General features: G+C 35.6%; 1 protein-coding gene across 2 annotated transcripts in view; it reads left to right on the top strand.

Moving 5' to 3' along the window:
• The window catches only part of NDUFAF2 (NADH:ubiquinone oxidoreductase complex assembly factor 2), a 56122-nt gene that overhangs the window by 24704 nt on the left and 17948 nt on the right, over positions 1-13470 (top strand). For both annotated transcript variants that reach the window (XM_059873771.1, XM_059873772.1), the window contains one exon: positions 7833-7922. In XM_059873771.1, the coding sequence (XP_059729754.1) occupies positions 7833-7922 (90 nt within the window). The remainder of the gene's footprint in view (positions 1-7832; positions 7923-13470) is intronic.

The raw sequence follows: 13470 nt of genomic DNA, 5'->3' as shown, positions 1-13470 counted from the left end.
ATATGATAGAATATAACATTTTTTATCTTCTTTGGTTACAATATTTTGTATATTTCTGTCCCTTTCTGTTTTTATGGAATAAAGAGGGCAGGAGAAGAAAAAGGTGAAGTATTTCTGAAGTATCTTCTTTTTTAATAGAAGCAGTAAAGCAGTAAAACTATCATTGTCCATCTGTTGACAGCTTTGTTTCTGAATATCTGTGCGTCTTAAGACTGTGGAGAAGTTCAGTGGTGAGATGTTTTCTATAATCTTGATGTTAGAGATTTCTGCCTATAGCTGTCAATGCTCTGCAAGGCAGCTACACACACCAAGCTGTGTCCAGAACCCTTTTCCTCATAGTTTGTAGTCTGCATTGGTGCCATCCTTTGCTGCAGTTAAGGAAGGTCAACAAATATGAGTTTTGAGGTCAGTAGACACTCAAGTGTTGCAGAAACTAAAAACGGAGTTCTGCTCTTCTGGACAATGCAGAATTTAGTGTGGTGAGACACTAGTCGTGTGTTTTTGATATTTAAGAATTAAAGTGCTTGTGTGACATCTTAAAACAAAGACATAGGAATCACATATCTGAGTTGATCACACCAAAGAATGAGTTAGAATGCTAATTAGGTTAAATGGGCAGCTTTGCAATAATGAAAATCTCTGTGTCTTTATTTCTGAGAGTTTGCATTTTAGAGATTAAATTGATAAAGCAAAATAGAGTAACTGTTTTTAATTTTACTAACAGTAGATGTAGGAACCTACTAGTCTTTAATGTATAAAGAAATGAAATTGTTTGGTTTTAGAGTTTGTAAGTATCACAGCTTGTGTTTTTGGTGGTTGTAAACTCTGCGTGTCAAACACTTGTATTACAGTCATTACAAGCTATACAATTCTAAAGGTCGCCACCCAAAAGTGGTCATTCTTTTCTTTCTCTGTCATCAGGGTGAATGCTTTCAATAGAAATTTTTGTATAAATTCATTGACAGCTATTGCAATAGTTGCACCTGATGCAATACTCTTAAATCAATGAGCACTCAAATAGGTATTGAAGTACTTGATGATTAGGTACCTACCTACCTACATACTGTGAAAGCACATAAAGCTCAGTTTTTTCTGTTTGGTCTACAATTTAGTTAAGCTGGGACTGTAGAAGTAGAACAGGGAAAACTCTGAACTCTGTTGCTTTTTGTGTGTATGCATTTGCTCATTCTAACTTGAATAGAGGCCACACAAAGTCTGAGAGTTGAGTAGAAGAATGAAATAAAATAATGGGTTGACTCAGATGTAAAAAGCTTCAACTTATGGTTAGTCCTTGTTCTCAGTGTTGCACTTAAAGTTTTTTTTCTTTTCAAATTAGGTTTGAAAGCAGATCAGGTATTGCTGCAGTTCCTTGGGTATGTGAAGGCTTTTTTTTTTAGTTCTTCACCATCTACACCACTCTGAGCCCACCAAAATCAGCTAAACTATGGGGTTTTTCCCTCCAGATCAGTGTTGCTGGAAAGTACCTTAACTAATGGATGCATGCACACAGGCCAGCTTAAAGAAACAAACTTTAGAAGAGAGCTTTGAAAGTAACCTAACAATGTAAAGCTAGAAGGTAATAAAAAACCCCCAAAACAACAACCTGTTGAATGGTAAATGATTTTACATTACTATTAATCAACTAGAATATTGCTTACTAGTATGTGTTTAACAGTGTTTTTAAAAGTACCTTTGAAATACTTGTTTATTTTAGAACTCCAACCAAATAAACTAAACACTCTTTATTTATGTGTAAGTGAAAGATGCAATTTTGTAGAAAAAAAAAGTTAACATTTAAGGCTCTTTAAATGTTTGTAGGATATGCATATACATGAAGTGGGTAATACATCTCAAGGACTTTAGCTAACTTTTCTTCAGAAGTTTGACTATTGGGTTGACTGTGACTGAAACAGATGAGTGTTCTTCCCTAACCTCCACAATGAAAAGCAAAAACAGTAAAATAGTAGTACCAGTATTCTTAAATCCTTCAAGTGCAGTACAGTATTAGCTGTAATTGTGTTCAGACGTTGTATAAGACTGAATTTTCTTTGCAAATTTCACACCTGTAATCCTTTTCCAAAATTCAATAAAATATACTAACCTCCAAAAGTAGCATTAGTACCCTGAGAATGTATGTGTAACTAGTTGTAATAATTCTGCTTATTCTGGAAAAAGTAGAGATGGTAAATGAGTTTTTGCAAAAGATTCATTGAAAATTCATTTCTAATTGAAATATAATGAATCATCCAAGCCAGTCCATAACACTGCTGTGTTTGGTCATATTGCAGAATGGATGTTCTTCACAGGTTTGAGTTTCTTTTAATTTTATTTACAGTTCATTCTCTTGCTGTCATTTACCCATTTCTCTTCCCTGTATCACTGCCTTTTTATCTCCCTGCCTTATGTTTTTATTTATGCAAGTACAAGTTATTGTGCACTTTCTATCTACCTGCTAAATTCCCCCTACCCTGCTAAGTTCCCATTTTAAGCTATTTTCTGTACATTTACAGAATAAATTAAGCACCTCATTCTTGGATTTGTTCACTTTTTGACAGTAATTGGTAGAAAAGCATTTCTTGAATCTGATAGACTAAAAGAAACCCAAAGAAAGTCGGGAGAAATCTTCTCTGTGACAGACCACTGAGCTTCCATCAGCTCTCCAAGGACCTGTCATTTGTACTAGTATCATTTGCACTTGTGTTCCCAAAAGAATGTAGTGTTGTGTAATTCTGTTAGGCTTATTGTAGACTCATTTACAAAACAGTGCTTCTTTTTAAAGATATGGGCTTCACAGATGAGGAGGAAGACATAAGGCTTTCCAGTGAGCAGGGAGTGGGAACTGGTGGTGCTGCATCCTGCAGCCAGATTAGGAGAGCCCAGGGGCTACAATGACAGTGGATATTTAACAGAGGGATTTGTCTGTCCCTTAAAGGAAATTGTTTCTTGAACAAATGTTACTTAATTTAACTGCCACAGTCTAGGATACAGCAGGTTTCCAAAACATAAGATTTGTGTGAACATAAGTGAACTCCATGGGCACTGATCCCAGAGGAAGTTACCGACTTTGTCAGCTGGCAATGCTTTTGGGAAGTGAAAAGGGACTGTGATGTTTGTAGTGTATGTCAGTCTTTTTCTTTGACAGTACATGTTCCCAAAAATTGAAGCAATTTCCCTGGCTTCAAACTTGGAGTAGAAGTCTGAGGAAATGTATCTTCCTTTGGGAAGAAATTAGTACTTGCAGACAACTCTCGAAAGCCAAATGTACTGTTGTTAAAATGTAAATATAACTAGCAAAATTGAAGCACAAATCTTGACCATGAGTGTCTGGTATTTACAGCTTTTGTAGACTTGCTTGAGTCAGCACTTAACAAGTTTAACATTGCTTGATCCTGCATTGCTGTAAAGCTGGAAATCACTGATCTGGTTCATTTCAGGTTAATGGAATTAGAACCATTGCACATCTGTGGCCTTGCCTGCACTTTAAAGTTAAAATGTGTTTCTGTTGTGATTTTATAAAGCATAAAGCATTTTAGATTATTTCAAGTGAGTTATTTATTGGAGAAAATATAACTACATCTCTAAGTGGTAGATGTTAGGTGCAAATACTTGACTTTTTTGTATTTCAGGATACTGTATTTATTGTATGAATGAATGTAATGAACTGTTGGAAGTTATTAATTTGTCACTAAGCAAAAGTTAATTAAAAATCTAAATTTAGAAAAAAACCCCATAATTCCTTGGGAAAAAGATATTATTTTAAAATATTTATGTCTTTCCTAAGGTAAAGGTATTTATTGCAGAAGCACTGGAAATATGACCAGGAGGTAACATAAACACAGTCATCAGTGAACAGACTCTCTCAGCTAAAAATCTATGCAAAGAAAAGATAGTGGCTTTCACAAACTAATACTCACCTTTAAAAGGGTTGTCTTTTATAACAAACTTTTTTCCCTTCTTCAGTGGAGATGAAAACTCTTGATCCTATTCTGACAGTGATGGGCTGCTCCCGCGGCCTATAGATATGTAAACCCAAGTTTATTACTTCTAGGGAAGTAGTTCTTCCTTTGTTTGGTATTAAGAACTGCTCACAGTTCAGTTGCTTTGGTAATTTAAGTACTGCTTCACATTTAGGAAAAACTACAGTTTATGTGGTGGTTACCAAACAGGAAAGAAATGGGTGACCTGTTCCTTGAGAGTTGTAAGATACTGCTGAAAAAAAATTTAGAAACCTTTGCTTTGAGTAAGTAAAGTTTATTTTGGGTTGCTGACAAGGAAGTAATAGCTGTTAATAAATGATGTACAATTTAATTTCTTCGAATTACGTAGCACTTCAGTAAAAAGGTAAGCTTTAGAAATGTGTCTTTCATCATGAAGTTTAGAGCACTGCTGTGCTAGCTGGAATTTAGGCCATTTGCTTTAAATTCACAAAGGCTGCAGGTTCAGTCTGTGCATTAAATAAAAAAAAATCTTAGTGGAATGTTTCTTCCATGGACTCTTAGCATGCAGATGTTGCAAATCAGCAAGCCAAAAGAGTCCTGGTCCTATGTTCTCATGAACATCTGATGTTCATTCATTTTGAAAGGGTATTGTTACTTTCACATAGTGTGTTTGAGAGGGAGATTCTATTTCCATCTGCTGACTGCAAAACATGCTGATATTTTATATCTGGCAGGTGCTCTTGTTCAGGTAGCTCACTTCAGGTACTAGAAACATCCAGTTCCCTGTTCCTGGTCCCATTCTGCTTTCACTCATTACGTGTGCCATAGTTTGTTTAACTGTACACATTGTACAAATTTGTTTGAGGATTAACAGGAAATCTTTTTCAAGTAATGCTTTTGTAAACAGTGAAAATCAAGCTAGGGCTCCTGAAGATCTTTAGAACAGTGCGTGTACTTATTTTTTTTCGAAGTTGGTGTCAGAATAGTAATAATTTGTTTATAGAACACCACCATTTTGGGATTCATTATTTATTTTAATGTGAAAAGTTCTTCAATGGCTTTTTCTAAATGTAAATACATATATATAATATTTAATGACTGCCATGGATTAACTAGGATATTTTGCCCATGGAAAGACTCTTCCTTAGAAGTTACTGAAAAATTAAAATATTAATTTTATAACATCTGTGCATATCTACTGTTAACCATGGGGTTTTTGTGAAAATATAACCTGGTTTCTGGTCTCCTTAGTGTATAGATAAGGCTGTAGAAATTTAGAAACTGCTTCATTATGCCATTGACTACCGCTTTATGTTTCACTGAGTATTTCCTTTGCTGGCTTTGACTATCCCCTTCTTATGCCAGCAGGCCACAAAACTTCTGCTAAACACTTTTGCTTTTATACAAATTCACTTCAGTCATGAAGCATTGGTTTTTCAATAGACTGGGACTGAAAGGTTTCAAGAAAATATATGAAGTGAGAAAATACATAAATGTAACATATATAAATACTGTATCACTTGCTGAAAGATCTGTCAGTTACGTAGTGTTCTTGGCCCTTTTGCTGGCTTGAAAGCTGATGCAAATCTTGGCTACTTTGGTGTTCAGTGTAAATGATGTTGTATCTGATTTTCTATATTACTATTCTGTACATCCGCTAAATTCTCTCTGAAATGACCTGCTATTTTTTTAAGATGCAGTTGGATATATTGTGTTATGTATGTAATCCCAACTTGGAGCATTTGTGGTTCTTCAGTGTTTCTAACATCCAGTGGTCACATGAAAATGAGGTTAATTTTAAAGTTAAAACTGTTCTTATGGTGCTATTTTCAATTGCTTCATATGTATGCTCTTACAAGTGAAGTTTCTTGCATTGCTGTAGCAAAGACCCAAGTATTTGTTTAAAAATATGGGGAAGAATTAATAGGAAGCAAAACAGTCAATAAAGTCAATCTTTAGCATGAAAAACACTTCCCTAAACTGTAAAATGTTTTAATTACATCTAAAGAGGCCTCAGTGTGATCTTCCCCACAAAAGCCTATGTAAATTATTTGTCAGCGGTGGTCTGCCAAAAAAAACCTAGGGGATGAGGCAAATCAGACAGTTGAAGTTAATTAGTGTCATGTGTGCATCACAAATGCAGAGAGGCTTAAAAGCCACCAGCAGAACTCAAAAATAACACATTTGGGAAATAATTTCTGAGTTTGGCTCTACAGTGTGATTTGACTGTGGGATCTAGAGGATGAGTTTTTATGTGAGTTTTATGAAACCTTGCAGCAGAATAAGAAGTGGAATATTTTGTTTAATAATACCAGTCACTAGTTGTGATGGCAGTTCTTCAATACTCTTTCTAATGGTGATTTATTCAGATGGGATAATACTCAAATTAAGAACAGGTTTTTAAAAGGTGATGTTCTAACAGTAAAGTCTAGTAACTTTACAAGACTGGAGAAGAGTGTTTTTTCTGAGACTAGTATAGGATCAGCCCTTATTAGATACCTCTTCAGCTTTTCTGGAAATCTTCTGCATGGGAAGAAAGTAATTCTGTAGTTTTGTTTTGCTTTGTAGATGAACACTGTAAGAAATTAAATCATCCATGGTGTTGTTGAAAAAAAATTCTGTTACAACTAGGTACAAACTATAATTTCATCAGTTTATAGGAATTGTATACTTATAAAACAAATAAGTATCAATCGTGTAACTTCCAACACTGATTAAAAATATCTAGTTTTGAAGAGGAAGGCATTCTACTCCATATTCTTTGCCTGATCGCATATCTTGAAAAAATAAAAATGTTGCATTGCTTAAAAATAAAATATAAAGCTAAAGAAAAATCTTAGAAAAGGACTTTCACATTATATACAAGTTCTTATTTTATGTATTAAATACTTAATAATGAATGATAGTATGGAGTTTAGCTACTAATGGTTCCAAGTCCCAACTGGTATCACTTTTAAAATAACTTCAGTTGAAATACATGTTTAAAGCATACTGAAGGAATGAACTGCATTAATCACTTCATTATGAAATAAAATATTTTATGCAGATATATTTAATGTTTCCTCAAAATGTCAAAATTTGCCATGTCAGCACCCCAGGAAGAGAAGAAGCTGGTAGAAGGAGCCTAGAGAATAGGGTTGGGTTCTTCCCTATGAGGGATGGGAACCTTGCATATATTTCCAGTATCTGCTAATTTAAAAAGGAAATTAAAATACTCTTTCTCCATACAGTAGCATAATATCTGACAGTCAATCTGCTGTGTACCACCTTACAGTTTGAAGTTTTTAACTCTTCTTTGGCAGTAGCAGAATCAGAATGTGGGATGTAGACTCAGGTTCCCCACACTGTCTCCCCTTTCAATATACTGAGTGTTCCCTGTCAGATTCCTACCTTCTGGTTTTTGGTTTTTAACAAAGAAAATATTTAGTTTATAGGTAGTTGTGAAAAATCTCACAAGCACAAGGGAGATGCCAGTGATTGGTGATGTTGTGGCCTGATGGCTTTGCAAACCTAACCGGTGAACTTTGAGTGCTGTTTTTCATCACCAATAATACAAGTCAGCTTCAAAATAGAACATGGAAGCTTTTCCTGAAATTACTGAAATATAATGTTTCAAATTGACGTCTAGATGGTAATAATTTTCTCAGTATTTTAACCTTTCGTTTTCATCCTGTATGTCATTGACTCATGTGAATAAATACGTTCTTTAGAAATGATAAGATGATCAGCAATTATAAATTTATATAGAAATACATAATATAAAATACGTATTATATAAAATATATATGTATAAATAAATATTTTATATAAAATATTTAATATAACTGTATAAATTATATTAAAATATACAATGTAAATATATATCTTTTTCTTTCTTTTTTTTTTCTGCTTTAGGGCAGATTATACCGGAAAGAAGATTTGTAGAAGCAGTAAATCGTGAGGCATATCAATATCAAATTGGTGACTTTCCAGCAGAATGGGAAGGTAAATATTTTGGTTTTATTTCAAGATAATTTTGCCATTGAATGTAGGCTCTGTATTTTTAATGGAAAGCTTGACAATGTTAACAAGTCATTTGTTATCTTTCATTTTAGCTAAGGCAGGCTTTTATTTAACTACATAACAATATGAATTCTTAAAGTAACATCTTTAAAAATAGGATAAATTTTGTTTGAGAAGTCAGTACTTAATGAAAGTAAAGCCTATGTGGTGATGATTTACTCCTATTTAATGTGAAAATATTTGTGCCTGTGGAGGATCTGGTTTATAACCAGCATGAAGTGCTTTAAAATAAAACAAAACTTCCCTATTAATCCTTCACTGCAGTGTTAATATGTAGGTCAGTTGACCCCCAGTGATGGGGCTGCTTTTTTAATGGTATATTTGGTTTCCTATATTCTCCCTTGTGCAATCTAGTAGAGAGTTGGAGAACCTGTTAATAAGTAACCATCTTGTCCAACGACTACTGATAAAATTCTTATCTGAAAATGTGTGATATGCTAAACATTTCAGGGAAGTTGGTGTATTTCTTTAGGATTAGCTGATCAGCTCTTGGAGAAAGAGAGAAACAAGAGGAGTATATATTGGTCTTTGAGGTTGTTAGGTGCTTGAGCCAGGTATGGGGTTAAATGTGACTTAAAATCCAGGACTCTGCAGCATAAGCAAGGAATCCCTGAAATGGTATGTAGAGGCTACCCATTACTCAACATGCTTTTGGGAGAGAAAAATACCTAGACATCTCCCAGAAGTTGGTAGGTTTAAAGCAAACAGATTTTAAGCAGTATGTATTTAAGCTCTGGAATTCCTCATCATGGACTATTCTGCTTGCTGGAAGTTTTCATGAGTTCAATAAGAGGTTAAAAGTATTGGTGTAAGAAAAATTGTTCTTATACACAGATATTACTGTGGTTTAATTTGTCAATGAGCTGCAAATTAATTGAGTCTTCAACATGTTTGGAGGAAATGTCTTAGTATACTTGCTTTACCTCATTCCTTTATGCTTGATCCTCTTCTCTGAGGGAGATGATACTGAGCAAAAAGAAAACTTCAGGCCCATTATATTCCTTCATGGAGTCAGTAGAGAAATAGAAAACATTCTTATCTTGTTTTTTATCATTGTCATTACACTAATTCCCAGGATTTTTGCTATGATCAACTGAGGCTAGTATTAAGAGCAGAAAGCTTCTGAAAGGTGTTTCAACACTATTGGCAGTGTTCCCCAGCTATGGCGAAACCACAGTATCAACAGTTTCTGTCTTCTTCTGCTACAGTACCTGCAGGGGGTTGGCAAGTCTTGCTCTAGCTGTTTCTGCTTCTTTGTCAGTTCAAAAGAGCCATCTTCTGAAGGAGAGCAGCAACCTGATAGGCTTGTGCTAACAAAATCATCTGGTGCTTGAATGGATGAATGCTCTTCATCCAGCTTTCTGAAGGTCTTTTTCCTCATCCAAAAGTTCTCTAGCTATCAGTTAGAGCTCACGTGACTGTCATGCAAACACTGCACCAAAGACACCAAGAAGTACATATGAAGCTTCAGGTAACTCTGCTCTCCTGTGAAGGAATTCTTATCCAGGACAATTCAGTAGTCTCTGTCTGCACTTGTCTGGAATTAACAGCAACACAATGCGGACAGTCAGACTGTCTCAGATGGGTGTGGGCTAATCATCTTTTCCCAAATGGGGTTAGACTGCAGTGTTCAACCAAATTGCTATACAAACCCATTGCTTCATGCTATTGGGATCTGTGTAGCTCTAAAAACCCTCTGCTAATATCTCTCTTTAGAAATTTAGCACAAATCCATGGTATTTGACAATGTGGTGCCTTGAATGTTGCAGATTTTTGGGATGTTGTGTGTGATGAGACTTTGAAGTCAAATGCCACATGCCCTCAAGGGCATATGGACTTCTCTGCAAGCTGCAGCTGCCAGACCTGAGACACTTTTAAATCAAGGCATCCTGTTCAGATTTGTTTTAGAGAATAGGCGATTACCTGGCCAGTCCTGTTGTTATGAGCTATGTTTACAGTTTTATTGCTTAACTTCCACATCTTCGTAACTGTGAGGTTTTCTCTTTGTGATATTGTCAGCAAATACAAATACATTGTCAGCAAAGAATTCACAGAGGAAAGGAAAATTTCCAGTTTGCAGATTGAGTAATAGTCTTTTTCTCTTAAGTACTTGTTCTGATTTTGGCCAAGGATGGAATTAATTTTTGCAATCACCAGGAAAGGGTGTGGCTGACCAGGGTGTGGCCAGAATCCAGTGTTATACAATGACCACCTTAGATCTTTGCTGGGAGTAGGGGAAGGGGACTCTGGCTTCTGAGAAAAAGGGTGTGGCTTCTGATTGGGAAAAAACATGGCTGTGGTCATCTCACATCATCCTTGGTGAGCATTTTGCATGTAAATTGCCCTCTCTTTTGTATGCTTTTATTATGAGTATTAACATATGTTTGTTCTCTTATCTCACTGCTGTTTCCAGTAAGTTGTTATCTCACCCCATGTTCTTTGCCTTTTTTGCCTCCCATCCTCCACCCTGGCCACCGTCAGTGGAGAAGGGTGGAAGAGGAGGGGAGAGAGAGCAAGTGATTTGGGGAGCTTTTGTGGGAGAAGTAAACTGGGGAGTACCATTCCTCAACCACAATACTACTGAATTTCTCTAGAAAGAAGAGATACATGCATGCTTTTTTCCCCAGTGCATTTATTAACCAGAAGGGTGTGTAGTGTATCCTTCTGAGAGATAAAGATGGGAATTCTGGAATAAAGGCTAGCCTGTACTTTTTTGTCCAATGCTAGTCTAACCTTTGCAAATGGTTTTCTGGATGTAGAATTTTAACAAGCCAAAACTGGTATTTTTGCTGTGGGTAGAGAAACTGTTGAAAGACTTATTATGTCTTCGTTACATATTGTGGGATGTGAGGTATGTAGGATGCTCTGAATTTCCATTCATCACTATTTCTTTTTTTGCCTCCTGTAAAAAAGAAATTCTGAATTAGTTGAAAATGAGAAGGAATGGAAAGTGTAGATAGTTCAAATACTACTAGAGAAGCCAGTTATCTGAGTAAGAAAAGGTTAATTCAAGATTCTTAGACACTCTTTGCTGAAATGCTCATTACATTTCTGTCCCAATTTTTTCCTCTTTAACATTGGTCTAGAAGTTTCCCAGGCCCACAGGACCTGTGCTGAACTTTCACTGTGTGTCTTCTGTCCAGATGCTTGAAAATACCCCAGTACATTCTTTCTGTGGGTGTTCACGTTATAATTCGTGCTATTATGGATGCTGATCATTCCAGCAAATAGCCTGAGACTTTGCTGAAGGAGTTCTAAAATACTTGCTGTTTCGTCTGAACAGTAAAAGATGAATATAAGGTTAGAATCTTATTTAATATTTCCTATTTTGTTTTCTCTTTGCTTTTGGACTCTGCTGGGCACACAGAGGGGGGCCAGGGGCCTCCTCTTCAAACCCTGTGTATGTACTTTGACATCCATGGCCTCCTTGAGTTTCAACTGGCTCTCCTTCCTGTTCCTCTCAGGCTTTTCACTTTTAGGACTGTTGCCTAAAACAACAGTCTCCTTCTTTTCTTGGGACCTGTAGAGAGCTGCTTTTACCTGTACTGTCTTTGGTCTGCCAGGACTCAGGGTTTTTTACTTGGGGACAATTCTAAATGGCCACCTCATTTAAAAGCAGTTATCCCAGCACCCTTTCCTTTTCTTTGTTACTCTGCACAACATATGACTGTACAGTTGTGTACGACTAGAAAAAGAAATTGTATACTGTATGATTAGAAAAATAAACCTCTTATGACCAAAATTAATGTAAGTACAGTCTCTGGAAATACTTACAGGCATCACTTGTCTGAGGAAAACTTTCATGAAACCAGGGACAAAGGATAGTGTAAGGAGTGGGAAAGGCTGTAGAGAAATTGGAAGAGGGGACAAGTTAAATCTCATTCTGTACCTAAGACATTCAACTTGGACAGCTGGTAACCTAAGGAACTGATTCTGGTACTGTGTTTATCAAGTTTTAAACATATAATAAAGTAAAGGAGACCAAGTAGAAAGCTGTAAAGCATCATCTAGATCACAGACTCAATCTGTGCAAGCTGTTTCTTTGACTCTGGAGAGGTTGTTTGTGTACTGATCCTGGGAGTTTAGTGAACACAAGGCCAAGGGTTTACTCCTGAAGGAATAATCTGGAAATTTTATCCTAAAGATGTTAGTTTTCAGTGCTCTGCAGGACTGAATTATCTACATTCTCAGATCTCTGAATTTGATTAAAAGTTTTGAAATGTCCATTAAGGCTTTTGTAAAGCTAAAACAGAATCCCTTGTGTTATCCTCAGTGTTAGCTCTTTGTACTCTTAAAATTAAATTAATTTAAAAAACCCAAAAGTGTATTTCCTCTTGTGCTGTAATTTTAAATTTAGACTGCAATCCATATACAAATATTTGTATACAGTAATAATACAAATCTTGCCCAATTTTGTTTCAGTGAAGTCTCTTATATTTTATTTCAGAGTGTGAGTGCCTATTTTTCCTTCGGCAGTATGTATGCACGCAACAGATAACGTTTCTGTATTTTAGTTCTGAATGTTCACCTACTTAAGTATGTGTAATTCACCTCCTCAAGACATGTCAGTAGTGTTCATGAGGGGAGATCTGTAATTTTACATACCACAGAGATGCAGCAGAAGGCATGCTTCATACAGCATTTTATTGCCATCTACTCCTAATCTCTCTTTTCTTTCTCTTGGTAACATTTAGTGATTAATGCATGTTCGCTTTTATGGCCATTGCAGTGTGTTATCTGCCAGTAGGAGTCTTAAAGTTCAATGAAAATTTCATGCATACTAATAAGAATGCACATGAGTGCTGATGAAAGAATGCAAATGTCTCAAGGTAGGAAATGTCCAGCTTACTTGCAAAACTCCTTTTAGACAAAGGTGGAATCAAAATGAATACATCCAGATAAAATTAGAAGCAGCAGTTTTAAAAGGGGACAATGATTCATTTTGCCAAAGCTTTGGGGGTCAGGAGTATGTTTTGGTTGCACTCAGTACATACATGTTACCTTCTCTGCCAGATTTAAAACGTCTTGGCTGATAATGGTGAAGGCATTTCATTTTGTTAGCTTGGGGAATGGGAATGTAATGTAAAATTTTTTCTTGGGTATAACTGTCAACTTTCAATTAAGTATATATATGTGTGCATATGTTGTTCAAATAAAATGTAATTAAATACCTACCTACCTACCTTGTTTCCATCAACAAATATTTGACTATGGTGTAAATATAGTTGAGTATTTAAAAGTGCATTCACCATAGGTATAATGCAGATCATAAAGAAAGGTACAAGAGCTTTTACTTTATTCAACTGTATACACAGATATATATATATATATATTTTGCATCTGGGTATATGCAGATGTCTAAAGAGAATGCAAAATATATAAACTTCAACATATTATTTACTTGAATTTTGTTAAATGTAGTGCTAACTCAGTAGGAAATTGGTTATATTTTTGTACACCTTCATTCTCC

This window comes from Haemorhous mexicanus, chromosome Z, assembly GCF_027477595.1.
Source record: "Haemorhous mexicanus isolate bHaeMex1 chromosome Z, bHaeMex1.pri, whole genome shotgun sequence".
Lineage (NCBI taxonomy): Eukaryota > Metazoa > Chordata > Aves > Passeriformes > Fringillidae > Haemorhous > Haemorhous mexicanus.
This window is presented reverse-complemented; position numbering and strand designations above follow the sequence as displayed.